Source organism: Mercenaria mercenaria, chromosome 10 (genome assembly GCF_021730395.1).
Source record: "Mercenaria mercenaria strain notata chromosome 10, MADL_Memer_1, whole genome shotgun sequence".
Taxonomy (NCBI): Eukaryota; Metazoa; Mollusca; class Bivalvia; order Venerida; family Veneridae; genus Mercenaria; species Mercenaria mercenaria.
This window is the reverse complement of record NC_069370.1, coordinates 46,023,764-46,050,121: the sequence shown is the minus strand read 5'-3', so window position 1 is coordinate 46,050,121 and position 26,358 is coordinate 46,023,764. Positions and strand designations below refer to the sequence as shown.

At 36.4% G+C, this 26,358-nt stretch overlaps 1 protein-coding gene across 2 annotated transcripts; it reads right to left on the bottom strand.

Moving 5' to 3' along the window:
- Positions 1-1,117: 1,117 nt before the first annotated feature.
- LOC123561718 (haloacid dehalogenase-like hydrolase domain-containing protein 2) lies at positions 1,118-20,590 on the bottom strand. Of its 2 annotated transcripts, XM_045354278.2 has the most exons (8): positions 20,436-20,590; positions 14,288-14,401; positions 11,961-12,169; positions 9,721-9,805; positions 8,931-9,013; positions 7,418-7,551; positions 3,947-4,010; positions 1,118-3,149 (listed from the first exon to the last, which is right to left on the bottom strand). In XM_045354278.2, exons 2-8 carry the CDS (start codon positions 14,383-14,385, stop codon positions 3,037-3,039), a joined length of 786 nt encoding a protein of 261 aa, XP_045210213.2. In that variant the 5' UTR covers positions 14,386-14,401; positions 20,436-20,590; the 3' UTR covers positions 1,118-3,036. The 2 variants fall into 2 exon arrangements, with proteins under 2 accessions (XP_045210213.2, XP_053408947.1); XM_053552972.1 differs by lacking the exon at positions 20,436-20,590 and having other exon boundaries at positions 14,288-14,526.
- Positions 20,591-26,358: the final 5,768 nt, after the last annotated feature.

The following is a 26,358-nucleotide window of genomic DNA, read 5'->3' as shown; positions in this document are numbered from 1 at the left end:
CAGGGCTGTATCTTAAAAAACAAAAAAATAGGTCAGTAGGTCAAGGTCACAGTCAAGTGACCCCTAATTAATTGGGATCATCAGGTAATTATAATTAAACAGTCTAAGAAATATGATCAGATAATTTTGCAGTATTTTTTCCTATGTAACTCATATACAGGTGACACCGGGGCGGGACCTCTTTTCACCCCAGGGGCATAATTTGAAAATCTTGTTTGAGAACCACTAGGCAATGCTACATACCAAATATCAAAGGTATAGGCCTTGAACTTCCAGACAAGTTTTTTCCTACAAGTCTATGTAAAACTTGGGACCCCCAGGATAGGGCCTCTTTTCCACCCAGGGGTATAATTTGAACCGGTTTGGTAGAGAACCACTAGGCAATGCAACATACCAAATATCAAAAGCCGAGACCTTGCAGTTTCAGGCAAGAAGATTTTTAAAGTTTTTTTCCTATATATGTCTATGTAAAACTTGGGAACCCCGGGATGGGGCCTCTCTTCCTTTCAGGGGCATAATTTGGCCCACTAGGCAATGCAACACACCAAATATAAAAAGCCTAGGCCTTGCAGTTTCAGACAAGAAGATTTTTGAAGTTTTTTTTCTATATGTCTATGGGGCGGGGCCTCTTTTCACTCCAGGGTAATAATTTGAATAATCTTGGTAGAAGTCCACAAGGCAATGCTACATACCAAATATCAAAGGCCTAGGTCTTGTGGTTTCGGACAAGAAGATTTTTAAAGTTTTTTCCTATATAAGTCTATGTAAAATTTGGGACCCCCGGAGCGGGGCCTCTTTCATCCCAGCGGCATAATTTTGAACAATCGTCATTGAGGACCATTAGATGATGTCACATCAAGGCTCTATACCTTGCGGTTTTGGACAAGAAGATTTTTAAAGTTTTTCCTTTCCGTTGCCATGACAACCAGAGTTCTATGTGGAATTCTTTGAACAATTTTGAAAAGGGACTAACCAAGGATCATTCCTGTGAAGTTTGGTGTAAATCTGCCCAATTTTTTTCGAAGAAGATTTTTTTAGAAAGACAACTTACGACTGACATCGAGTGGTAACAAAAGCTCACCATGGTAACATCTTTCAAAAATAAGATTACACACACTGTGAATACTTCACTTTATTGTGATAACTGCACTTTAAATAGACACAAAAATAGACAGATAAATAGACTAAATTATGCTAGTTAACAGAACAGCTTTTTTTGATAAATATATGTCTTGCATGACAGCCAGTCATTAAACTGAGCATCTATTTTTCTCAAAACCTAGTATAACCAAATATAAAACCCTTTGTTTTAAGCTCAAAATATTGTAGTTTTAAAACTAAGAAAACTCCTTCCATGTAATTTCAAGTGTGTTAACAATACATCTTCCTTTTTTGTTAAATACGAGTTCACAATTTTTTCATGACTGCCGAAAATTACACTAGGTAAATGTTTGCTCTGAGTATGGAATTTCTTCATCAAAATGTTCATCAGTTGGACAATCCTAATGGACTCGTGCGATTTGCAGTAATTCATCAAAGGCATTTTTGTTTTACCATGACATGTTAATTACAGACTTCACAATAATGAGCAGTTTGTAAAACACACATGTCACATTAATAGCTTGTACCAGGCAAGAGGGTAGGTAAATTTGAAGCCGTGACCTTGACCTTTGACCGAACAACCTCAAGAACAAAAAATTATTTTCTACTGACTACAAGCAACCATCCTGACTTCAAAACAATCAGGGTCACCTACTGACCACAGGCAATCCTATGAATTAAATGAATGTAGGCAAACGCATTCTTTAACTAGAGATGCTTTTGAGAAAAGCGCATGTCTCCCACAACTGCGCCTATGAAAAATGTTAGTTTCTCTAGATGTTTAAGACGAGTGGATCCAATTAGATGGTCTGGATGAGTGGATCCAATCAGTAATTCAAGGGCCATAAATCAAAAGTGCCTGGGCGGATTTGGCTATTTATCGAACTTGGGTAAGGTCTTATGGCCAAACACATTTTGTTTAAGTTTGGTGAAGATCGGATGAGAAATGTTCGACTCAGAGAGCGGACAAGAGTAAACAGACGGATTTTTTTGGTAATTCAAGGGCCGTAACTCTAAAATGCCTGGACCGATTTGGCTAGTTATCGAACTTGGCCGAGGTCTCATGGTCAAACACATTTTGTTCAAGTTTGGTGAAGATCGGATGAGAAATGTTTGATTAAGAGTGCGGACATGAGTAAAAAGGCCAATTTTTTGATAATTCAAGGGCCGTAAGTCCAAAATGCCTGGACCGATTTGGCTAGTTATCGAACTTGGCCGAGGCTCATGGTCAAACACATTTTGTTTAAGTTTGGTGAAGATTGGATGAGAAATATTCAAATTAGAGTGCGGACAAAAGTAAAAAGACCGATTTTTGGTAATTCAAAGGCCATAACTCTGGACCGATTTGGCTAGTTATCGAACTTGGCCGAAGTCTTATGGTCAAACACATTTTGTTCAAGTTTGGTGAAAATCGGATGAGAAATGTTCGACTTAAGAGTGCGGACAAGCTTTGTGACAGACACACACACAGACACACTTACACACACAGACTGGAGTAAATCAATATGTCTCCCACACCACTGTGCAGAAACTGTTTTCAACCTCATGGCCACTTTGAACTTGACCTTTGACCTAGTGACCCCAAGTTCAACAACTGCTGGCCAACCCAGTGGAACCAATTTTTTTGTATCAAATACATTGTGACCTTGACCTTTCATATACTGACTACAGTAAACCCTTTGACTTAACATATGATTCCTTCATTTACCATACACAATCATTCATAAAATATGATGATTTTAAAGCAAATGGTTCTCCAGTCATTGATCTGACAGAACAACAAATGCACAGCAATATTCCTAAACTTTTCACAAGTAGTGAAAGGGAGAGAACAAATGGCTACATTTTTATCCTCTCATTGGTCTTTCAGTGTCATGATTTATCCCCTCTTTGTCTGTTAGAATCGCGTTTTATCATAAATTTGGTCCTTTCAAATCATGTTTTATCATGACTTTGGTCATTAAGAACTATGTCCACTGCCTCGCTGAAGCTATTCACTGTTATTCCATTTTCTGGCAGGTACATTTCATCACCATCTCTATATTTTCCTGAAAACAACACAACCAAAAGATCATTTTCATGGTGCTAGTAGCTACATCAATGTGGATAAACGAAGGACAATATTTAAATCGAATCTTAAATTTTGCTCAGTTTTACTGTGATGCATAAAAAATCATGACAATAGAAATCACATTACAAATATGTCTACACCTTGTTTGGGGAAATGTAAAGCAAGGTTATTCAGTACTGCACAATGTCTAAGAGTGAAGATCATTAACAAACTCAATAAATTGACACCATTGCTTTAACCTCTAGTCTGGTAAACAGACAATTATTGTTCAAGATTGCATTACTTCAAAAAGGAACCTGTTCCATCATTAATGAATAAATCTGAAATGGTTTCTCCCCTTACTAAAATAGATTTTTGCCAATTTAAGTAAACCTGGAAAGGATAAATAACAAGAATCAAACTGGTTATAATTTTGATCAGAGTTCGATGCCTGATATGACTGTACCTAGTGATTAAGCTTGATGAGCCTTCCAAAGTCTTTTGTATCATAATAGTACGTTTATCTAAGAAAAATTGCGGCAAATATACAAGTCAGTGCACATTTTATAAACTGTGTGAAATCATTTATGTTCACGGGGGACTAATTTGCATGGATTTCAAGGTAGCATCAATCCATGAAATTAAACCCCAGCAACCAAGTATGCAAAATTCCTGTTCTTTTATCACGGTATCTGGAAATCCGTGAATTCATATCCCAATAAGATAGCTGTTTTGGGCAAAACCACAAAATTTTACATTGTATAACATTATTTGATTTCACAGTATTATCATTACCTGTTTTCACCAGTATTCCTTTCATTCCAGAAGCCATGGCACCCACAATATCATCTCGTGCATCCTGAAATATTACCACACGGACTTACTAGTAATTGGGAACACAACGGCATGTTCATTTATATATTTAGAAAATACACTATTTTCAAAATTTGTTTCGCAAAATGTCTTCATGTAGTTATAACTCTCTACGGATATATCAATATCAAATTTCAGTGACTTTGGAATATTTTGTGCCTAACATATTTATTGTTTGCTAGGAAATGATATCAATGTCATTTCACAATGCTGACATTACAGTGAATTTAAAGGCTCATAATACCTTTGTTCATAGTATGTGGCAACCACATTTTTTTATTACAAACATAAAATACATCCATTCCTTGTGAAATCCTATTTTCGGTAATTGTTTTTTCTTATATTTGCCAAAGGTTTGTATACTGAACAACATATTACAAATTTTTATTGAATACACTGTTTTTGATTACCTCCCTTTACAGCTCTAAATGTATATGTTCATGTGCAGTATTTCAAAGAGCTCCTTTCTAATGCATAAAATATATTTGGAAAGCATTATCGTCTGTTTTCAATATAAAATTTTAAGCATTATGGGACTTTAATTAACATCAGCACAGCATAAACTGGAGGTGTGAAATTTTACATATGTACATTTAACAAACAGCCATGACAATTCTGATGATTGAGGTATTCCAAAGGTAAGATAGTTGTAGACTGCCATCATTGGTGACCTTGACATTGACCTGATACAACTGGAACATTGGTTCTGCATGTCCTCTTTAAAATATGGCCCTTCAAGGCATATTTCATAAATATATGCTTTTGAATGTGCTGACATTACATCTGAAAGTATGTGACATTGACCACTGGCCATCATGACTAAACCATGTGTTCAATTAATTGCCTTATTTTTGCCACTACTTTGTACTGTATACACCGCCTCGGTGGCACCACTAAGAGAAATTTGGTGGTTGGAAGTTTCAACATAATTACTGTTAATACCTAGGGATGATACATAAAACACAATATATACAAAGAAACTATTAACAAACACATCTGTAGTTTGTTCTATCTAGGAGTAATGTTAAGTTAGCAGAGCAAAACGGAATCAAACAATATTATTACACCCAGGTATTTACAACAAACATAAAACATGCAGAAAATAAAATCTATGCAAAAAAAAAATTTCATTTATTTACAAGAAATTAAATAATTTCATAACCTACAACACAGCACAAATACAATCAAGTACTTTCTACAAAACTAAACTCAACAAGATACCTCGAAAACAGTGAACTGTTCAGTGATATTTATAAAACATTAACTTTTTACAAAAAAAAGATTGCTAACCATGGAAAAAGTTTACTTTTCAAAACAAGAGGACCATGATGGTCCTGAATCGCTCACCTATCTCCACATGACCCAGTGTTCAACTGAGTATGACATCGTTATTTCTATATTTTTTGACATAGTGACCTAGTTTTTGAGCACATGTGACCTAGATATCATCAAGATAAAAAATTCTGACCAATTTTCATGAAGATCCATTGAAAAATATGGCCTCTAGAGAGGTCACAAGGTTTTTCTATTATTTGACCTAATGACCTAGTTTTTGAAGGCACGTGACCCACTTTTAAACTTGACCTAGATATCATCAAGGTGAACATTCTCACCAATTTTCATGAAGATCTCGTGAAAAATATGGCCTCTAGAGAGGTCACAAGGTTTTTCTATTTTTAGACCTACTGACCTAGTTTTTGACCGCACATGACCCAGTTACGAACCTGACCTAGATATCATCAAGCTGAATATTCTCACCAATTTTCATGAAGATCCATTGAGTAATATGGCCTCTAGAGAGGTCACAAGGTTTTTTCTATTTTTAGACCTACTGACCTAGTTTTTGACCCCACGTGACCCAGTTTCGAACCTGACCTAGATATCATCAAGATGAACATTCTGACCAATTTTCATGAAGATCCATTGAAAAATATGGCCTCTAGAGAGGTCACAAGGTTTTTCTATTTTCAGATCTACTGACCTAGTTTTTAACCCCACGTGACCCAGTTTCGAACTTGACCTAGATATCTTCAAGGTAAACATTCTGACCAATTTTCATGAAGATCCATTGAAAAATATCGCCTCTAGAGAGGTCACAAGGTTTTCCTATTTTTAGACCTACTGACCTAGTTTTTGACCGCACATGACCCAGTTTCGAACTTGACCTAGATATCATCAAGGTGAACATTCTGACCAATATTCATGAAGATCTCATGAAAAATATGGCCTCTACAGAGGTCACAAGGTTTTTCTATTTTTAGACCTAATGACCTAGTTTTTGACCCTACGTGACCCAGTTTCCAACTTGACCTAGATATCATCAAGATAAACATTCTGACCAATATTCATGAAGATCTCATGAAAAATATGGCCTCTAGAGAGGTCACAAGGTTTTTCTATTTTTAGACCTACTGACCTAGTTTTTGACCCCACGTGACCCAGTTTCGAACTTGACCTAGTTATCATCAAGGTGAACATTCTGACCAATTTTCATGAAGATCTTGTGAAATATATGGCCTCTAGAGAGGTCACAAGGTTTTTCTATTTTTAGACCTACTGACCTAGTTTTTGACGGCACGTGACCAAGTTTCGAACTTGACCTAGATATCATCAAGATGAACATTCTGACCAACTTTCATAAAGATCCCATGAAAAATGTGACCTCTAGAGTGGTCACAAGCAAAAGTTTACGGACGCACGGACGGACGACGGACACCGCGCGATCACAAAAGCTCACCTTGTCACTTTGTGACAGGTGAGCTAAAAAAATGTTAAAACCAACTCTCATCAACTTCATAACAAAGAAAAATTCCTAATTTATACAAACAACAATGCCCAGCTGAGAAACATACCTTTTTCTATGACACAAATTTCATGGCCGTGGTTAAAACAGATCTCACCTGGTATTTGTAAATATACTTTATTTTTAGCTATAAGAACTGGCCGACTGCGCTAATGTGGAATATGCATACTAAAATAGCACAATACCAGACCAACTAGGTAAAAATGCAGCAAAATGAATAACATTTAGCAACTGTCACTGTGTGTTACTGTTGGGCTTTCAGATCATTAATTCCTCTATCAAATATCAAGCAAGTCAAGCTTCTCTAAAAAAAAAACATTTTTGAACCACTGAAAACATACAAGGTCATGTGACTTACAATCATAAAGTAGGAAAACAGAATGAACACAAGGATATGCATGCTCATTGTTTATAGATGAAATGTAATGACTGGTCAAAGGGATGTAACACCAGATTGATTTAAAACCCAGAATTCTAAACCTACTTTCATTTGCCTATAAACTGGGATAAATATCCTGACTATAATGATTATAATTATTTTTTCTACTATTCCATCTGTATGTCTTTTTTCACAAATAAATATAACATACATCACCAATCATAACACAGTGTTCAGGCTGGACTCCCAGATCCTCAACAGCTGACAGGAAGAAAGATGACTCTGGTTTACCCACTATTTCTGCCTGCCTGCCTGTAGAATATTCTAGTGCTGAAACAAATGGACCTGAAAATATATAAGCCATGCCATGAATAAACCAACATAGTGACTGTGCGACCAGCATGGATCCAGACCAGCCTGCGCATCTGCGCAGTCTGGTCAGGATTAGTGGCAAAAGAAATGGACCTGAAAATATATGAGCCGTGCCACGAATAAACCAACATAGTGACTTCGTGACCAGCATGGATCCAGACCAGCCTGCACATCTGCGCAGTCTGGTCAGGATTAGTGGCGAAACAAATGGACCTGAAAATATATGAGCCGCCAAGAATAAACCAACATAGTGACTTTGCGACCAGCATTGATCCAGACCAGCCTGCGCATTTGCGCAGTCTGGTCAGGATTAGTGGCGAAACAAATGGACATGAAAATATATGAGCCGTGCCATGAATAAACCAACATGGAGGCTTTGCGACCAGCATGCCCATTCGCGCAGTCTGGTCAGGATCCATGCTATTCACTAACAGTTTCTCTAATTGCAATAGTCTTTGAAACAAACAGCACGGATCCTAACCAGACTGTGCAGATGCGCAGGCTGGTCTGGATCCATGCTTGTCACAAAGCCACTGTGTTGGTTTTCTCATGGCACAGCTCAAAATTATTTTATTTCTTTTTTCTTAAATTTGCATACTGATATCAGTTTATGAATTAAAAAGATAAGGCAATTATTATTGTTAAAATAACTACCAGTTAAACTTTGATTCTAAATATTAATCTTAGTGGGAAACAGTAGTATGTTTTGCTTTAATCTTGTAGATATTTTAATGTTCAAAGACCTTAACTCATGCATGGTTTTAATAAGCCTTCTGATATGTCGAAATATAACCCTAGACTGTTAGACTTATCACTTCTTATAATTTCCAACTCACGGTTCTGATGTAGCCATAATTATTTTTTTTTTATTTCATGTATTTTCAATTTCACAGCTTGTAGTTATACCACTGAAAATATTACCAGATATATTTTCATGTTAAATAATTCTTTCAAAAACACGGATAAAATCCTTACAGTGAAACACCTCTCATTGCAACACTCCAGTACCAAGGCTGACTCAAGCACTTTACACGGTTCATACATATTTTCCTTGTATTTTCAAAATTTGGATCCCTCAAAACCCTAGATAACTCTTAGTATTTTGCTAATCCCCAGGTGACTTCCAGCAATCAGAGTTTTGCTGCATTTCTATAATACAGCTGTAGCTCAGTACTTCAAACTCTCTTATCTCAAAATTCAGCTATCTAGAAAATATCTTCAAACATCATAATATCAAATATATATGTCAGATTTCCTTTATCTTGAAGTAAAACCCTTGATCCCTTAGAATTCGAGATCTAAAATTTTGACTGCATATCCAGAGACTGTAAAAGAAAAGATTACCATGGTACCTGGACCTAAGGCAAGCCCTTCTTTGGTCTTGTAGTATCTTGCTTTATGTATAGCTATGAGTGGAGCACCGTCAAGCACAAGTCTGAAAAATACAATCAAACAAATGTTAACCTTTACCCTGCTCACTTTCGAAAATGGACTGGTCTATCATTCAATTTGGGCAGTACCATCTATTATTTAAAGGAGTGTTTACTGAAAATTTACTAACTGAATAGCAAACAGTGCAGACTGATCTTTGTGTTATAGCAGAGGGAGCAGACTGATCTTTGTGTTATAGCAGAGAGTGCAGACTGATCTTTGTGTTATAGCAGAGAGTGCAGACTGATCTTTGTCTGCACTGGTCGCAAAGGCAAAATTACTTGCAGCCAGCAGGCTAAAGGTTAATATCACATCCTTGCTAAGGATAAAATAATCTGAATCAAGAACTGCATTTAAAAAACACAAATGCCCCCCAAATGTTCCACCCGGCAACGGGAATATTCATGGTTGTGTTTATCTGAAAGATAATTGTACACTTTTAAACAATCTTTTTTACAAACCAATCTCTAACAAAAATGCCCCGCCTGTGACCTTGAACCTTGGAGGTATTGACCTTATTCACATGCACAACACACTTTTTCATCATGCTTAAACTCTGTGTAAAATTTCATTGACATCTCAAGCATTGTTTAAAAGTTACAGCTGTGAGACCAACCATTTCGGATGGAAAAGCAGACTACTGTAAACTTAAGATGAACAAACAGATTACTATATGTCTCTTACTAGTAAAAACAAATGAATGAAACTAACCTGAATGCTTCATTCATGTTACTATAGTTAAACTTGTCTGGTGCAAGACCAACCAAAACAGAGTCAAACTTTTCCTGAGGTACTTCTGAAAAAGGAACAATAAACATAGTACACACAGGAAGTCTGATGAATTTATATACAAAGTTACTATGTTTTAAAACAAGGAAAAATTTGGATTTTTTTTCCAGAATTTGTTCTAATGACACTGTTTCTAATGACACTTTTCTGATAATACATATCTCCATGACTGTTTGTCATTCAAAGCTTCTGTCAAATTCTTATAAAGGCATTTGCATGACTGTGAATCTTAATGGGAACACTATTATACCCAGATGTATCGGTTTGGAAATCTTTTAACAGCTGAATCATTGCCAAGATGGTATGAGAGAAGAGGACAGTTTCCCTTTTAATGCTGAGCGCCAAGCAAAAGTGCTACTTGTACCATTTTTCACGTCTTTGGTATGAGGCGGCTGGGGATCGAACTTACTACCTCCTGCTCTCGAAGCAGACGCTCTACCACTAGGCTTTCATTTTTTTTTTGTTCATCATGATCTCTAATTCAAATCAGGGAATTATGCATCTTTACTTTAATATGCATTTGTGTTTATGGTCTTTTTGAGAATTTTTTCGTTATATGATAATGGTGTGTACTTGAAACAATGCACACACTGCCAATTTTATACTTTGAACTTGACCTCTGAACCCCAAAACAATCATGGGGTCATTTGCTAACCACAGGCAATCATTCTATGAAGTCTGACAATTGTAGGCCAGAGCACTTCTTAGATACTGAGCGGAAACCATTTTCAGTCTCAAGGTCACTGTAACCTTGATCTTTCATCAAACAAATCTTAATATGAAATGTATCATCTACTGCCCACGGGCAGTAATACTACAAAGTATGAAGATTGTAGGCCAAAGCTTCCTTATGATATTAAATGGAAAAGTTTTCAATCCCAAATCACTGTGACCTTAATCTTTAAGTTACTGACCTTCAAAAGGATAGGTGTCATCTACTGACCAGTGTGACCACTGGCAATCGTCCTATGAAGTTAAATATCTGGACCAAATTGTTTGAAATTTTAACAGCCTATTAAACTAACCGCTGGTTAAAGTTTGATTCGAAATGTCAGACATGGTGGGAAAAACTAATATAATGTTTTGATTTTAATGTAAAGACGTTTTAATGTTCATAATCCTAACTGATACTTTTGCTTTTCTAAGTCTTCTAAAATGTTGAAATATAACCTTAAAAGTTAATCGGCCATTAATTTAATCGCCTGTTAAAGTTTCGAACAACTGGGTCCTGTATGCCAGAGTGCTTTAGTTACAGGGCAGCAACCATTTTCAGCCTCAAGGTCATTGTAACATTTACATCTGACATACTGACAATAAAGCAATTAGATTATCTGCTGACCACAGGCAATGATCCTGTGATGTTTAACAACAGAAGACTAAAGGGTTCTTTAGTTATAATACTGAGAAAACCGTTTTCAGTCTCAAGGTCACTGTGTTTGTTTTGTTGGATTTAACGTCGCACCGACACATGATAGGTCATATGGCGACTTTCCAGCTTTATTGGTGGAGGAAGACCCCAGGTGCCCCTCCGTGCATTATTTCAACACGAGCGGGCACATGGGTAGAACCACCGACCTTCCGTAAGCCAGCTGGATGGCTTCCTCACAAGGTCACTGTGAGTTTGACTTTTGACTTAACGACTCCCCAAAAATAGGGTTCATCTACTGACTATGGACAATCATCTTGTGAAGTTCTTAGTCCAAGTGTTCTCTAGCTATTGATCAGAAACCTAATGTCAACAGACCAATTGACCTCCAGACTGACTGACAATTAGCAAAACAATGTCCCCTCTCTTCTCTGAAGGGGGCTTTAAAATCTGTGCTTGTTTTCATTAAAACACTGCTATACTAATGTCAAATCGACATATCATCTGATGCTACGTAGGTATTGAGAAAAAGTGCTACCTTGTTTGATCTGCTATCCTATCTAAAAGGCATTTCAGAACGCACTGATATAACAGAACAAGAACAGTGTTACACTTAATTCACTAAACTTTGAACTGGATATGAAGAGCAAAGAATTTTTTAATAGCTGTTTACACATTTCTAAGTTATTCAATGGAATGTGTAAGCACTGAAATATATTGTTAAACCGCACAAAAATATCATGATTAACAGCAGGTTGAAAACTCAAAAAACAGTCTATTCAATGGCTAGTTTTACCCTTAAATTCTTCCAGAGCTCTGTCATCTAGTAACATCAGGGGAGATAACCCCTTTGTGTCAATCAGCTTCCTTGCTGCAGTAAGTGAAGTAAATATTTCTTCACTGTTTATGCTAAAGCCAATTTTTGTCAGTCTTTCCAGCAAAAGCCTCTTTGATTCTTTAGTCGTATTTGTGACAAATTTCACTTTCAGTTGACTATTTTTAAGCCTGAAAATAATAACAAATCGTAACAGGTACCTACAATGTCTAAATGCATCCCTTCATGAACAATCAAATTTACATTACTAATGGAACTATAATCTATACTCAATTGTTTTTAACTCAATCTGTATAAATCTGTCTAAACAAGAACACTGCTTATTACAAGACCTCTAATATAAATCACTGGTTCATAATTTGTGACTGGTCTGTTATTCAACAGATGTTTGCTGGGCTAACCTAAAATACCACTTGTTAACATGCTCTCATATGAGACTTAAAACTTAACAAGAGCACCGCCTTGCGGGTGCTGACGCTCATCTGACTTTTTTTTTGTGTAATAGAAATATTGTCCTACCCATGATTTTCTAAGTCTAAAAAGGGGCATCATTCTTGCAAAAAGCAAGATAGAGTTATGTTTCTTGATGTTCAGTGTCCACATATGATGGTGAAAAACTGTTGCAAGTTTTAAAGCAATAGGTTTGATAGTTTATGAGAAAAGTGGACTTAAACATAATACTCAAGCAAGAAAATGATTTTCTAAGTCCAAAAGGGGCAATAATTATTGCAAAAAGCAGGATGGAGTTATGTTGCTTGCTGTACAGGGTCAGCTTATGATGGTGAACAAGTGTTGCAAGTTTCAAAGCAATAGCTTTGATAGTTTAAGAGAAAAAGCTGACCTAAACATAAAACTTAACCAAGAAATCTGATATTTTCTAAGTCCAAAAGGGGCCATAAATCTTGCAAAAAGCAGGATGGAGTTATGTTTCTTGCTGTACAGGGTCAACTTATGATGGTGAACAAGTGTTGCAAGTTTTAAAGCAATAGCTTTGACAGTTTAGGAGAAAAGCTGACCTAAACATAAAACTTAACCAAGAAAACTGATTTTCTAAGTCCAAAAGGGGCAATAATTATTGCAAAAAGCAGGATGGAGTTATGTTGTTTGCTGTACAGGGTCAGCTTATGATGGTGAACAAGTATTCCAAGTTTCAAAGCAATAGCTTTGATAGTTTAGGAGAAAAGTTGACCTAAACATAAAACTTAACCAAGAAATCTGATATTTTCTAAGTACAAAAGGGGCCATAAATCTTGCAAAAATCAAGATGGAGTTATGTTTCTTGCTATACAGGGTCAGTTTTATGATGGTGAACAAGTATTCCAAGTTTCAAAGCAATAGCTTTGATAGTTTAGGAGAAAAGCTGACCTAAACATAAAACTTAACCAGGCAACGCCGACGCAGACGCCGACGCCGACAACCGCTCAAGTGATGACAATAACTCATCATTTTTTTTTCAAAAAATCAGATGAGCTAAAAATGAGTATGAAGGTTAAACGTAGTAACTAGTATCTGCAATTGTTCAAAACATGGTACTGTACTCATTGTTTTTGTTGGGTTTAACATTGCACTGGCATATTATAGGGTATATGGCGAATTTCAAGCTTTGATGGTGGAGGAAGATCCCAGGTGCCCCTTTGTACATTATTTCATCACAGGCAGGCACCTGTCAGTGAGTAGAACCACAAACCTTCTGTTAGCCAGCCGGATGGCTTCCTAACATGAAAATGCCAATGCCCCAAAGTGAGACTCGAACCCACATCAGTGATGGGCAAGTAATTCGAAGTCAACGACTTTAACAACTCGATCAGAGGCCACCAATTGGTACTATACTCATTGAAAACATTTAAACAAAACTTCTAACTAAAAAGGGGCATAACTCTAGAATTATTGTTGATAGAGTTGCACATCTTGTCAAACTAATGTATTTTAATTGTCCCTATGAGCAAGTACAGCAAGTTTCAATTGAGCATTTAAGTAACGAAGAATATATTGGACAACTTAATAAACCAAAATTTTAGGGGGCATAATTCTGGAGATTTTGCAGTAGTTACATAACTTGTACCACTACAGAACCCAGTCACTATGAGCAAGTACAACAAGTCTCAGTTGAATATCTTAAGTAATGAAGAAGATTTTGGACAATATAAAAGACTTTATCCAATGCCGACGCCAGGGCTGGGGCGAGGGCAATAGCCCTCCTTATCCATTGGATAGACAGCTAAAAATGGTAGTAACAAACAAATTAAGATTGACTGACAATTATTCAGGCAATAAACACCCAATTTTACCTATTAACAGCTTGGACAGATCCACTAACTTCAGTGTCATCAATATGTATTGTTCCGCTGAGATCTACCAACACAGCAAGCAACTGTCTGAAAGCCATTGCTATAACATTTTTTCTGCAACAGATAATAAATATATAAACTATAACAAAAGAGATAACAAAACATTTCATGGAAACGTCTTAGTCTTTCTTTGATATTTCCATAAACCAAACCTTCCATTCATAAATGAGCCGTGCCATGGGAAAACCAACATAGTGGGTGTGTGACCAGCATGGATCCAGACCAGCCTGCGCATTCGCGCAGTCTGGTCAGGATCCATGCTGTTCGCTAACAGTTTCTCCAATTCCAATAGGCTTTAAAAGCGAACAGCATGGAGCCTGACCAGTCTGCGAGATGCGCAGGCTGGTCTGGATCCATGCTGGTCGCACACCCACTATGTTGGTTTTCCCATGGCACGGCTCAAATGGTCAATGAAATAATGTTATTATACCTAACAACTCCAACTGTGGCCTCTAGATTGTTAATACGTACAGTTTTTCTATGATTTGACTTAGCAGTCAGGGGTGTAACTGTTTTAAGTTATGTAACCTATTTAAGTTACTTTTTCAAGAATTTTATAACCTGTATTACTTATAAAATTTAGTTAACTCAGGTAAGTTATTCAAAGAAAGTCTTTTTGTTGTTCTCACAAAGGGACCTTTAAAGTGTAATTAGTAGCAAACTCACAGTGGTAATCAAATTCTCTTTTAGTCTGAGCATGACCTGATAAGCATAATGGGATATTAAGAGTTTTATACCTTTAAAATGTTCGCGTAAAACTTTATCAGCCTTGTGTAAAACTTTATCCTTGTGTAAAACTTTATCAGCCTTGCGTAAAATTTTTTACTGCATAGCTGGAAAGATAAAAGGTCAAGGAATCAGGAAATAATTGCATTAGTCTCATTAATAATGAGGAATTGGCACAGGAGGGCTTTGTAATATTTTATGATAACTGAAACAAGTTATGAAAGTTTAAGCAATAACTCAAATGGGTTATAAACTGCTATAACTTGAAACAGTTACACCCCTGACTGCTTAGTGACCTTAGAGTTTAAGATCTCAGGTAACCAAGTTTCAAATTTGATTTATGTTTATTATAGAGACAAACATTCTGACAAATACTTAACATGATCATTAAGAAAATGTACGTGGCCTCTAGAATGCTTATAAGGGTTTGCTATGATTTTCTATGATCTGTTCTAGTGACCTAGTTTAATATCTAAGGTAATCCAGTTTTAAACTTGATCTTGATTTGATAGAGACGTACATTCTGACAATGTTTTATGAGGATCAAATGAAAAATGTTGCCTCTGTAGAATATTAACAAGAGCTGTCTGATGACAGCGCGCTCGACTATTCGAAGAATTGATTGAAGAATGGGGTCAAAATATTTCTACGGATATTCAGACAAAAGAAATAAATAGATTAGACAAACAATGTTCCTGTATTACAATGATTTCGATAAGTCTTGCACTAAATGGCAATATATGAGGCAATTTCAAAGTCCAACAAGAGCTGTCGGAGGACAGCAACGCTCGACTATTCAACAGCCTTGTCAATTGAATGAATACAAAAGTTGAAAAAGGGGCATAATTTTGTAAAATGCAAAGTAGAGGTATTGAACCTCTGTACTGCATGTCATATCATGACAGTGAACAAGTGTGTGAAGTTTCAATCCTTTCCAATTTGTGGATACTGAGATACCAGCTTACATACAAAAACTTAACCAAAAACTGCTAAGTCAAAGGGGCATAATTTTGTAAAAATGCCAAGTAGAGTTATGGGACCTTCACAGTGCATGTTAGATCATGACAGTGAACAAGTGTGTGAAGTTTCAATCCATTCCAATTAGTAGATACTGAGATATCAGATTACATACAAAAATTTAACCAAAAACTGCTAAGTCGAAAAAGGGGCATAATTTTGAAAAAAAAAAGAGTAGAGTTATGGGACTTGCTTAGTGCATGTCAGATTATGACAGTGAACAAGTATGTGAAGTTTAAATCCATTCCTATTAGTAAGTACTGATATACCAGCTTACATACAAAACCTTAACCAAAAATTTCTAAGTCGAAAAAGGGGCATAATTTTGTAAAAAAGCAAAACAGAGTTATGGAACCTGTGCAATGTAGGTCAGTTCATCACAGTGAATAAGTGTGTGAAGTTTCAGTCCATTCCCACAAGTGGTTACTGAGTTACCAGCTTACATACAAAACCTTAACCAAAAATTTCTAAGTCGAAAAAGGGGCATAATTTTGTAAAAAAGCAAAATAGAGTTATGGAACCTGTGCAATGTAAGTCAGTTTGTCACAGTGAATAAGTGTATGAAGTTTCAATCCATTCCCACAAGTGGTTACTGAGAAACCAGCTTACATACAAAACCTTAACCAAAATCGGGACGCGGACGCGGACGCAGACGCCGACGCCGACGCATGGGCGAGTCCAATAGCTCTACTATTCTATGAATAGTCGAGCTAAAAAGGGCCATAATTCAGTCAAAATAGTTATGTACTCTTGCCTACAGATGGAAATCACAATGATAAACAAGTGTTCAAAGTTTAAAAGCCATATGTCAAATAGTTTTGACAAAACATAGACTTGTATGAAAACAGAACCAATTTCAAAGTCCAAAAAGGGCCATAATTCAGCCAAAATAGATGACAGAGTTATTTTTTCTTCCTACAGATAGAGACTATTATACTAAACAAGTGATAAAAGTTTCAAAGCCATATGTCAAACACTTTACAAAAAATATAAACTGGTACGAAAAACTTAACCAAGATTTCTAAGTTAAAAGGGGCCATATTTCGGCCAAAATCCTTGATGGAGTTATGTACTCTTGCCTATAACTGGACATGGTGATGGTAAACAGGTGTTGAAAGTTTCAAAGCTTTATCTTAAAAGACTTTGTCAAAATATGAACTGGTACAAAAAACTTAACCATGATTTCTAAGTCAAAAGGGGCCATAATTTAGCCAAAATCCTTGATGGAGTTATGTGCTCTTGCCTATAACTGGGCATGATGATGGTAAACAAGTGTTGAAAGTTTCAAAGCTTTATCTTAAAAGACTTTGTCAAAATATGAACTGGTACGAAAAACTTAACCATGATTTCTAAGTCAAAAGGGGCCATAATTCAGCCAAAATCCTTGATGGAGTTATGTGCTCTTGCCTATAACTGGGCATGATAATGGTAAACAAGTGTTGAAAGTTTCAAAGCTTTATCTTAAAAGACTTTGTCAAAATATGAACTGGTACGAAAAACTTAACCATGATTTCTAAGTCAAAAGGGGCCATAATTCAGCCAAAATCCTTGATGGAGTTATGTGCTCTTGCCTATAACTGGGCATGATGATGGTAAACAAGTGTTGAAAGTTTCAAAGCTTTATCTCAAAAGACTTTGTCAAAATGTGGACTGGTACGAAAAACTTAACCAAGGTGTGACGCCGACGCCGACGCCGACACCGACGCCGACGCCGACGCCGACGCCGTGGTGAGTAGGATAGCTCTACTTATTCTTCGAATAGTCGAGCTAAAAAGGTTTCTCTATGATTTGACCAAGTGGCCTAGGTTTTAATCTCTGGTATACATACCAGTTTTGAATTTTTCCTATATTCCATTCACATTCTGACAAATGATAATCAAGTACAAAATGTGACCTCTGGATTGTTAAAAAAGGTTTTTCTATGATTTGACCTAGTGACCTAGTTTAAGACATCAGGTATTAACCCAGTTTTAAACTTGACCTAGACTTCATAGAGACAAGTATAAATTTCTGATAAAGTTTAATGAAGATAAGACAGAAAACTTAATTAAGCAGGTATACGCAGTGTTAATTAACAAGGTTTTTCTATTTAACTGACCTATAGTGACATTTATGACGCTTCCTTTTCCAACCAACTGATTTGTATTAAATAGTCCTGGGAAGAAGATAGAAATTTATATCATTGCTCCAGAATAGTTGTAGTTTAGCTGGTATTGGATTTTCTCAAATCAGTGTATAAGGTACAAATATTGCCGATTTGTTATATAAACTATCAAAGTTTAACCTCCAATACATAAAATATTTCTTTGAAATGACAAGCCAAACTGATTCTATTTACTAATGACAGATATGTTAACATCGATCATTACGTATTAGATTTATGAAATAAGTTTGAATTTGAATTTGTGTTTATATATTTTGACATATTTCTTCTTCTTAATACTACACTCCCTCATAATAATGAAGATTATGTGTAGGCGCTGGTGTATTTAAAATAACTAAAAATATAGTGTTTGTACATACGGAAATTTATAGTACTGAGCTAAGCCTTTTTTTTTCTTTTTTTCTTATACAAATTAATTTAGAATAAAATATTTGTACAGTAGAATGAATAGTTGTTGCTTAATTAACTAATAATATTGGCTGAGACAACAACAGGCACAGTGACGATGGTCTTAAACATGTCAACCTTGGCTGCTTCATAAGCTGTAATAGGCAACATGTTCCACTCAGGCTAACAGTCCTAGGATAGAATGAAAATTTATACGAGTCTTTGGATGTTCCAATGTGCCTGAATGTGTATATGCTACCATACCTTGTTCTTAAGCCTGTAGGGACCAATAAATTATTTTCAGGGTAAATAGCTACAATATGATGGACTATTTTGTAAAACATGATGAGTCTTGCTCTAGTTCTTCTGATTTCTAGGGTTGGCCAATTCAAATTATTTAGCATGTCTGAGACCGAGCTAGTGTTATGATAACGGCTGGTGACAAATCTTGCGGCTCGTCTCTGGACCCTCTCAATCTGATTTATATGACTTTTAGTGTGTGAGTCCCAGACTGTCGAAGAGTATTCTAATTTGGGTCTAACTATAGCTTTATAGGCATGTTCTTTTACTTTTGAGGAACTAATTTTTAAATTTCTACGAAGAAAACCAAGTGACTGATTTGCCTTGTTTGTAACGGAATTGATGTGTTTGTCCCATTTTAAATTATTCTGGATTGTGACACCCAAGTATTTTGAAGATTCAACTTTTTCTAAAGCATGATTATGTAATTCATAGCAAAACTTGATGGGGTTCTTTTTCTGTGTCACGGATACTTAAATAATATTGCATTTATCTGGGTGGAAGTGCATCTAAGTCCTGTTCCCATTTACCAGCAGCTTCTAAGTCGGACTGAAGCAGTTTTGCATCTGTTATGTTTTTATCTTCTCTATTGATAATGCTGTCGTCTGCAAAAAGTCTAAGGGTACTATATTTAATATAATCGGCAATGCTAAATTGTGCAGTCTCTTTATAGAAAGGTTCGTTTGTACCGATAGCACGTGCATGAATCTTGGTAAAACCAGACGTAAACCGAGTTCCGGAGTAAATCTACTGAGCACAGCTTGGCAATGAAAACAACATGTCCTCCAAAACAGGTAGAAACTAAGGTTCACTGTGTGTAGCCTGGGGGAGCTTTCTCGATATCGACATTATAGGATAAATCCCGTTTTCCGGTATTAACCACCAATAAACACCCGTTCCCGTTTTCACGGAGAGGGGGGTATCGGCCATTACGCTATATAGCGGTAGTGTTTAGATTATCCCTTTTTTTAAGTTTTAAACATATGCATGACACTTACCAAGAAACAATGTGGATTTCGGCAGCATTATGCATAGAAATAAAATTCCGGTTCCCTAGCCTAAGCACGGTATTTTGCTTAGAGAACCGGTTCCGGACGAAAGTTCGCAGTCTGGGGAACCGATTCCGGTTCTCTAGCCACTGCCAACAAGCCATAACCAAAATAAACAAGACTTCGAAGTTCTTGCCCATTTAGCATGAAATTGCCAATTTTTTGACACAATAAGAAAATCTTTAATATTCACTTCTGATATTGTTGATAAATATATGAAAAAGAACACGTCATAAACTTAGTAACCTGTAAATAAAACATGAGATTTTAGATTACTTTGCTGTCATATGCGGTAATTACAGACTGATAGAGACTATGGTGAAGCTGGATCGTGACCTTTACATTGTTTGCCAACCGCCTCTGCTTCGTGCGTAATAATTCAAATAAAGACAAATTTAAATACTTAAACAGAAACAGCGCACACATCAGTTCTTTAAATACATACCAAACTAGATCTTAGTTTTAAATCAAATTTAATCCAAGCGGGTTTTTTTTCTCGTTTAAATCCGCTTTAAATCGAATTAAAAGATTAGCTGACAAGTATCATAACTGTTACATTATCTCACGCTTATACACATCTCTGTGAAACATTAAGAAAATTTTGAATAACTATGCGATTGAATATCATTTTTAAATGGGTGAATTGCGTTGACATAAAGTATATAGAACTTTTTCGATTTGGTTGATAAAAGCTTTTGTAAGTTATATTTGAAATACACCGTCGCTTTTTGAATTCCTTATGCAAACAAGTGAATGAAGTATTGCCATGCAATACAAAGTCCCCTACTGGAAGGCACCTAATTTTCTCTACTGCAGTATAACATAATGAACTGATATCTGTCAATGATGTATAAACAATATTGTACTACATATACAATATGTTACAACAACACATTTGGATTAAAATGTGCATATATAAAAACCCACAGTTGTTTTCATATTGAATTTTTTTGGCTGATTATAAAAATGTTATCATGTAAGTTATTTATAGTAACAACAAAGGGAAATTAATCTTTAAAAAAAAAAAATCTTTATAATATAAGTCCACAAGAAACTCTTTACCAGGTAGAGATAGGTCAAAATACACCTAAAAATTGGATGTAACATGCATGCTGTACCACAGAAAAGTGGTCTCGATTTTTCTCTACCGCCAGTAATAAAAAAGTTACAATAAAATCTATTTATAGTAACAACAAAGGGACGTAATTCTAAAAATAAGGGTGCCTCATGGTGGTGAACATTTGTTCCAAGTTACATCAAAATCCCTCCATGCATGAAGAAGAAATGTTCCGTACAAAGTCATTCTTGAATTTGACCTTTGACCTCTAAATATGACCTTGACCTTAGACCTAGGGACCTGGTTCTTGCGCATGACATGTTGTCTCATCCAGGGGAATATTTGTGCCAACTGATATCTAAATCCTGCTTTGCATGACAAAGTTATAGACCGGACAGGAAAAAAATCCTCTTGACCTTTGATCTCAAAGTGTGACCTTGACCTTTAAGCTAGGGTACTGGGTGTTGCGCATGACACGTCGTCTCATCATGGGAAACATTTGTGCCAAGTAATATTAAAATCCCTTCATGGATGGCACAGTTATGGACGGGACAGGAAAAAAACTCTGTTGACCTTTGACCCCCAATTGTGACCTTGACCTTTGAGCTAGGGGTCCGGGATTTGCGCATGACACGTCGTCTCATCATGGGGAACACTTGTGCTAAGTGGTATTAAAATCCCTTAATGAATGTCAGAGTTATGGACCGGACACGAAAAAGACCCTGTTCATGCTATGTTAACATTTGACTGCTTAGTGTGACCTTGACCTTTGAGCTAGGGGTCTGAAAGTTGTGCATGACACATCGTCTTATTATGAGGTACATTTCTGCCAAGTAATATTAAAATCCCTTCATAGATGGGAGAGTTACGGACCGGACAGGAAAAAAGCCTTGTTGACCTTTGACCTCCAATTGTGACCTTGACCTTTAAGCTAGGGGTCCAGGTTTTGCGCATGACACGTCGTCTCCTCATGGGGAAAATTTGTGCCAAGTAATATTAAAATCTCTTCATGGATGGAAGAGTTATGGACCGGACAGGAGAAAAGCTCTGTTGACCTTTGACCTCCAATTGTGACCTTGACCTTTAAGCTAGGGGTCCGGGATTTGCGCATGACACATCATCTCATCATGGGGAACATTTGTGCCAAGTAATACTAAAATCCCTTCAAGGATGGGAGAGTTGTGGACCGGACAGGAAAAAAGCCCTGTTGACCTTTGACCTCCAATTGTGACCTTGACCTTTGAGTTAGGGGTCCGGGTTTTGCGCATGACACGTCGTCTCATCATGGGGAACATTTGTGCCAAGTAATATTAAAATCCCTTCATGGATGACAGAGTTATGGACCGGACACGAAATTGCGGACGGACAGATGGACGGACGGACAGACGGACGGACGGAATGACGGAAAAGTGCATTCCTATAGTCCCCGAAACTGGTTTTCAACCAGTAGGGGACTAATAAACTAAAATGGCGTTAATAGTTTTCCAGTAGTTTTTAAAGGTAAGGTACATTTCAATTTCGGTAATACATTATACAAATACCGTTCGTGTACTTTCTCTGTACGTTATGCATTAGAGTGTACTTGTATATATTAATTAAACCAAAAGTCATGTTGGACCTGGTCATTTCCCCGCTGAAGCCCAGCAGACGAAATAATCATTTTGAAATGATTAATAGAAAGAAAAGAGTATTATCAAGACTACTGTATTAAAGGCTCATAATACCTTAGTTTAAAATGTGGCTGCCACATTTTCAGTTATGAATACATTAATTTCTTGTAAAATGCTATTTCTGATAATTACTTTCATTAACATTTGTCAAAGGTTTGAATAATGCTGAATGTTTTATTGAATCTATTGTTTTTAAGCTCTAACTAATACATTTCATGTGCAAAATTAAAAATAGTGCTTTTCTAACCATGTAAGTGAGCATAACATCTTTTTGAAAAGCGGTTTCATCTGTTTTTAAGATAAAAAAAATGCTCGCAAAAGTTATAGCAGCTCCTTACGCTCGTAAAGCTTATTACTTCAATACATTCGAAGTCAAATCTTGTATACTGCACTTCCCAACAGTGTACTAAAGAGACATAAATAAAGAAGTAAGCAATGTAGAATTATGTAGAGTTATGTTTCTTGTACACTGCACTCTTCTTTATAGCAGAATCCCTTTCATAAGGTCCTGCTCTGAACAAGATTTAATAGATTTAGATAATCATTAGATAGTAAGTAAGCCAGTTAGAGTAATAGGCTTTTTACATTGCCTTTTCCTTCATTATTTTCCATCTTTGTGTGCAGTTTGAATAGAATTCCCTTCAATAAATTTCTATATCGGACAAATAGCTGCGGGTTTGATAAAGACCTATCAATAACCATGGAGTTAAGTTCTGGACAATTTTATTATATATAATTAAAAACAAAGTGTTTTATATACTTCACACTCATACGGTTTTCTCTTGTGTGAAGTTTTGATATCCCAGTTTATAATAATATTATTATGCTCGAGACAAAAAATGTTATTAGTAACTCGAAAAAGAGAAATAACAAGTGAATGAAGTATTGCCATGCAATACAAAGTCCCCTACTGGAAGGCACCTAATTTTTTCTACTGCAGTATAACATAATGAACTGATATCTGTCAACGATGTATAAACAATATTGTACTACATATACAATATGTTATAACATTATAACAACACACTTGGATTAAAATGTGCATATATAAAAACCCACAATTGTTTTCATATTGAATTTTTTTGGCTGATTATAAAAATGTTATCATGTAAGTTATTTATGTAACAACAAAGGGAAATTAATCTTTAAAAAACAAGAGGACCATGATGGTCCTGAATCGCCCCACCTATCCCACATGACCAGTGTTTTACTGAGTATGACGTCGTTTTTCTATTATTTGACAAGGTGACCTGTTTTTCAGCACATGTGACCTAGATATCATCAAGATAAAATTCTGACCAATTTTCATGAAGATCCATTGAAAAATATGGCTCTGAGTGGGGCACAAGGTTTTTCTATTATTTGACCCAATGACCTAGTTTTTGAAGGCACGTGACCCACTTTAAACTTGACTAGATATCATCAGGTGAACAATTCTCACCAATTTTCATGAAGATCTCGTGAAAAATATGGCCTCTAGAAAGGTCACAAGGTTTTTTCTATTTTTCGACCTACTGACCTAGTTTTTGACGGCACTTGACCCAGTTACGAACCTGACCTAGATATCATCAAGCTGAACAGGGCTCACCAAATTTTTATGAAGATCTCATGAAAAATTTGGCCTCTAGGGGGGTCCAAAAGGGTTTTTTTATTTTTAGACCTATGACCTAGTTTTTTTACCCCCCCGTGACCCAGTTTTGAACCTGACCTAGATATCATCAAGATGAACCTTCTGACCAATATTCATGAAAATCTATGAAAAATATGGCCTCTAGAGGGTCACAAGGTTTTTCTATTTTTAGATTTACTGACCCAGTTTTTAACCCCCCGTGACCCAGTTTTGAAACTTGATTAGATATCATCAAAGGGAAACATTTTTGACCAATTTTCATGAAGATCCATTGAAAAATATGGCCTCTAGAGAGGTCACAAGGTTTTTCTATTTTTCTTCCTACTGACCCAGTTTTTGACGGCCATGACCCAGTTTCAAACTTGACCTACATATCATCAAGGTGAACATTCTGACCAATTTTCATGAAGATCCATTGAGAAATATGGCCTCTAGAGAGGTCACAAGGTTTTTCTATTTTTAGACCTACTGACCTAGTTTTTGATCCCACATGACCCAATATCGAACTTGACCTAGATATCATCAAGGTGAACATTCTGACCAATATTCATGAAGATCTCATGAAAAATATGGCCTCTAGAGAGGTCACAAGGTTTTTCTATTTTTAGATCTACTGACCTAGTTTTTACCCCCACGTGACCCAGTTTCGAACCTGACCTAGATATCATCAAGATGAACCTTCTGACCAATATTCATGAAGATCTCATGAAAAATATGGCCTCTAGAGAGGTCACAAGGTTTTTCTATTTTTAGATCTACTGACCTAGTTTTTAACCCCACGTGACCCAGTTTAGAACTTGATCTAGATATCATCAAGGTAAACATTCTGACCAATTTTCATGAAGATCCATTGAAAAATATGGCCTCTAGAGAGGTCACAAGGTTTTTCTATTTTTCTACCTACTGACCTAGTTTTTGACGGCACATGACCCAGTTTCAAACTTGACCTACATATCATCAAGGTGAACATTCTGACCAATTTTCATGAAGATCCATTGAGAAATATGGCCTCTAGAGAGGTCACAAGGTTTTTCTATTTTTAGACCTACTGACCTAGTTTTTGATCCCACATGACCCAGTATCGAACTTGACCTAGATATCATCAAGGTGAACATTCTGACCAATATTCATGAAGATCTCATGAAAAATATGGCCTCTAGAGAGGTCACAAGGTTTTTCTATTTTTAGATCTACTGACCTAGTTTTTACCCCCACGTGACCCAGTTTCGAACTTGACCTAGATATCATCAAGCTGAACATTCTGACCAATTTTCATGAAGATCCATTGAGAAATATGGCCTCTAGAGAGGTCACAAGGTTTCTCTATTTTAGTCCTAATGACCTACTTTTGACCCCACGTGACCCAGTCTCGAACTTGACCATGATATTATCAAGGTGAACATTCTGACCAATATTCATGAAGATCTCATGAAAAATATGGCCTCTAGAGAGGTCACAAGGTTTTTCTATTTTTAGACCTACTGACCTAGTTTTTGACGGCACGTGACCCAGTTTCGAACTTGACCTAGATATCATCAAGGTGAACATTCTGACCAATATTCATGAAGATCTCATGAAAAATATGGCCTCTAGAGAGGTCACAAGGTTTTTCTATTTTTAGACCTACTGACCTAGTTTTTGACCCCACGTGACCCAGTTTCGAACTTGACCTAGATATCATCAAGGTGAACATCCTGACCAATTTTCATGAAGATCTTGTGAAATATATGGCCTCTAGAGAGGTCACAAGGTTTTTCTATTTTTAGACCTACTGACCTAGTTTTTGACGGCACGTGACCCAGTTTCGAACTTGACCTAGATATCATCAAGGTGAACATTCTGACCAATTTTCATAAAGATCCCATGAAAAATGTGACCTCTAGAGTGGTCACAAGTAAAAGTTTACGGACGGACGGACGCACGCACGCACGGACGGACGGACGACGGACGACGGACGCCGCGCGATCACAAAAGCTCACCTTGTCACTTTGTGACAGGTGAGCTAAAAAAA

What these genes read in the sequence shown, in the direction of transcription:
- LOC123561718 (XM_053552972.1), bottom strand. Translation starts at nt 14,457, where the DNA reads ATGAAATGTTTTGTTATCTCTTTTGTTATAGTTTATATATTTATTATC. An exon ending in TCTGTCCAAGCTGTTAATAG is followed by an intron (nt 12,170 to 14,287) that starts GTAAAATTGGGT and finishes TATTATTTTCAG; the next exon opens with GCTTAAAAATAGTCAACTGA. An exon ending in ACTGTGTTATGATTGGTGAT is followed by an intron (nt 4,011 to 7,417) that starts GTATGTTATATT and finishes GTAATATTTCAG; the next exon opens with GATGCACGAGATGATATTGT.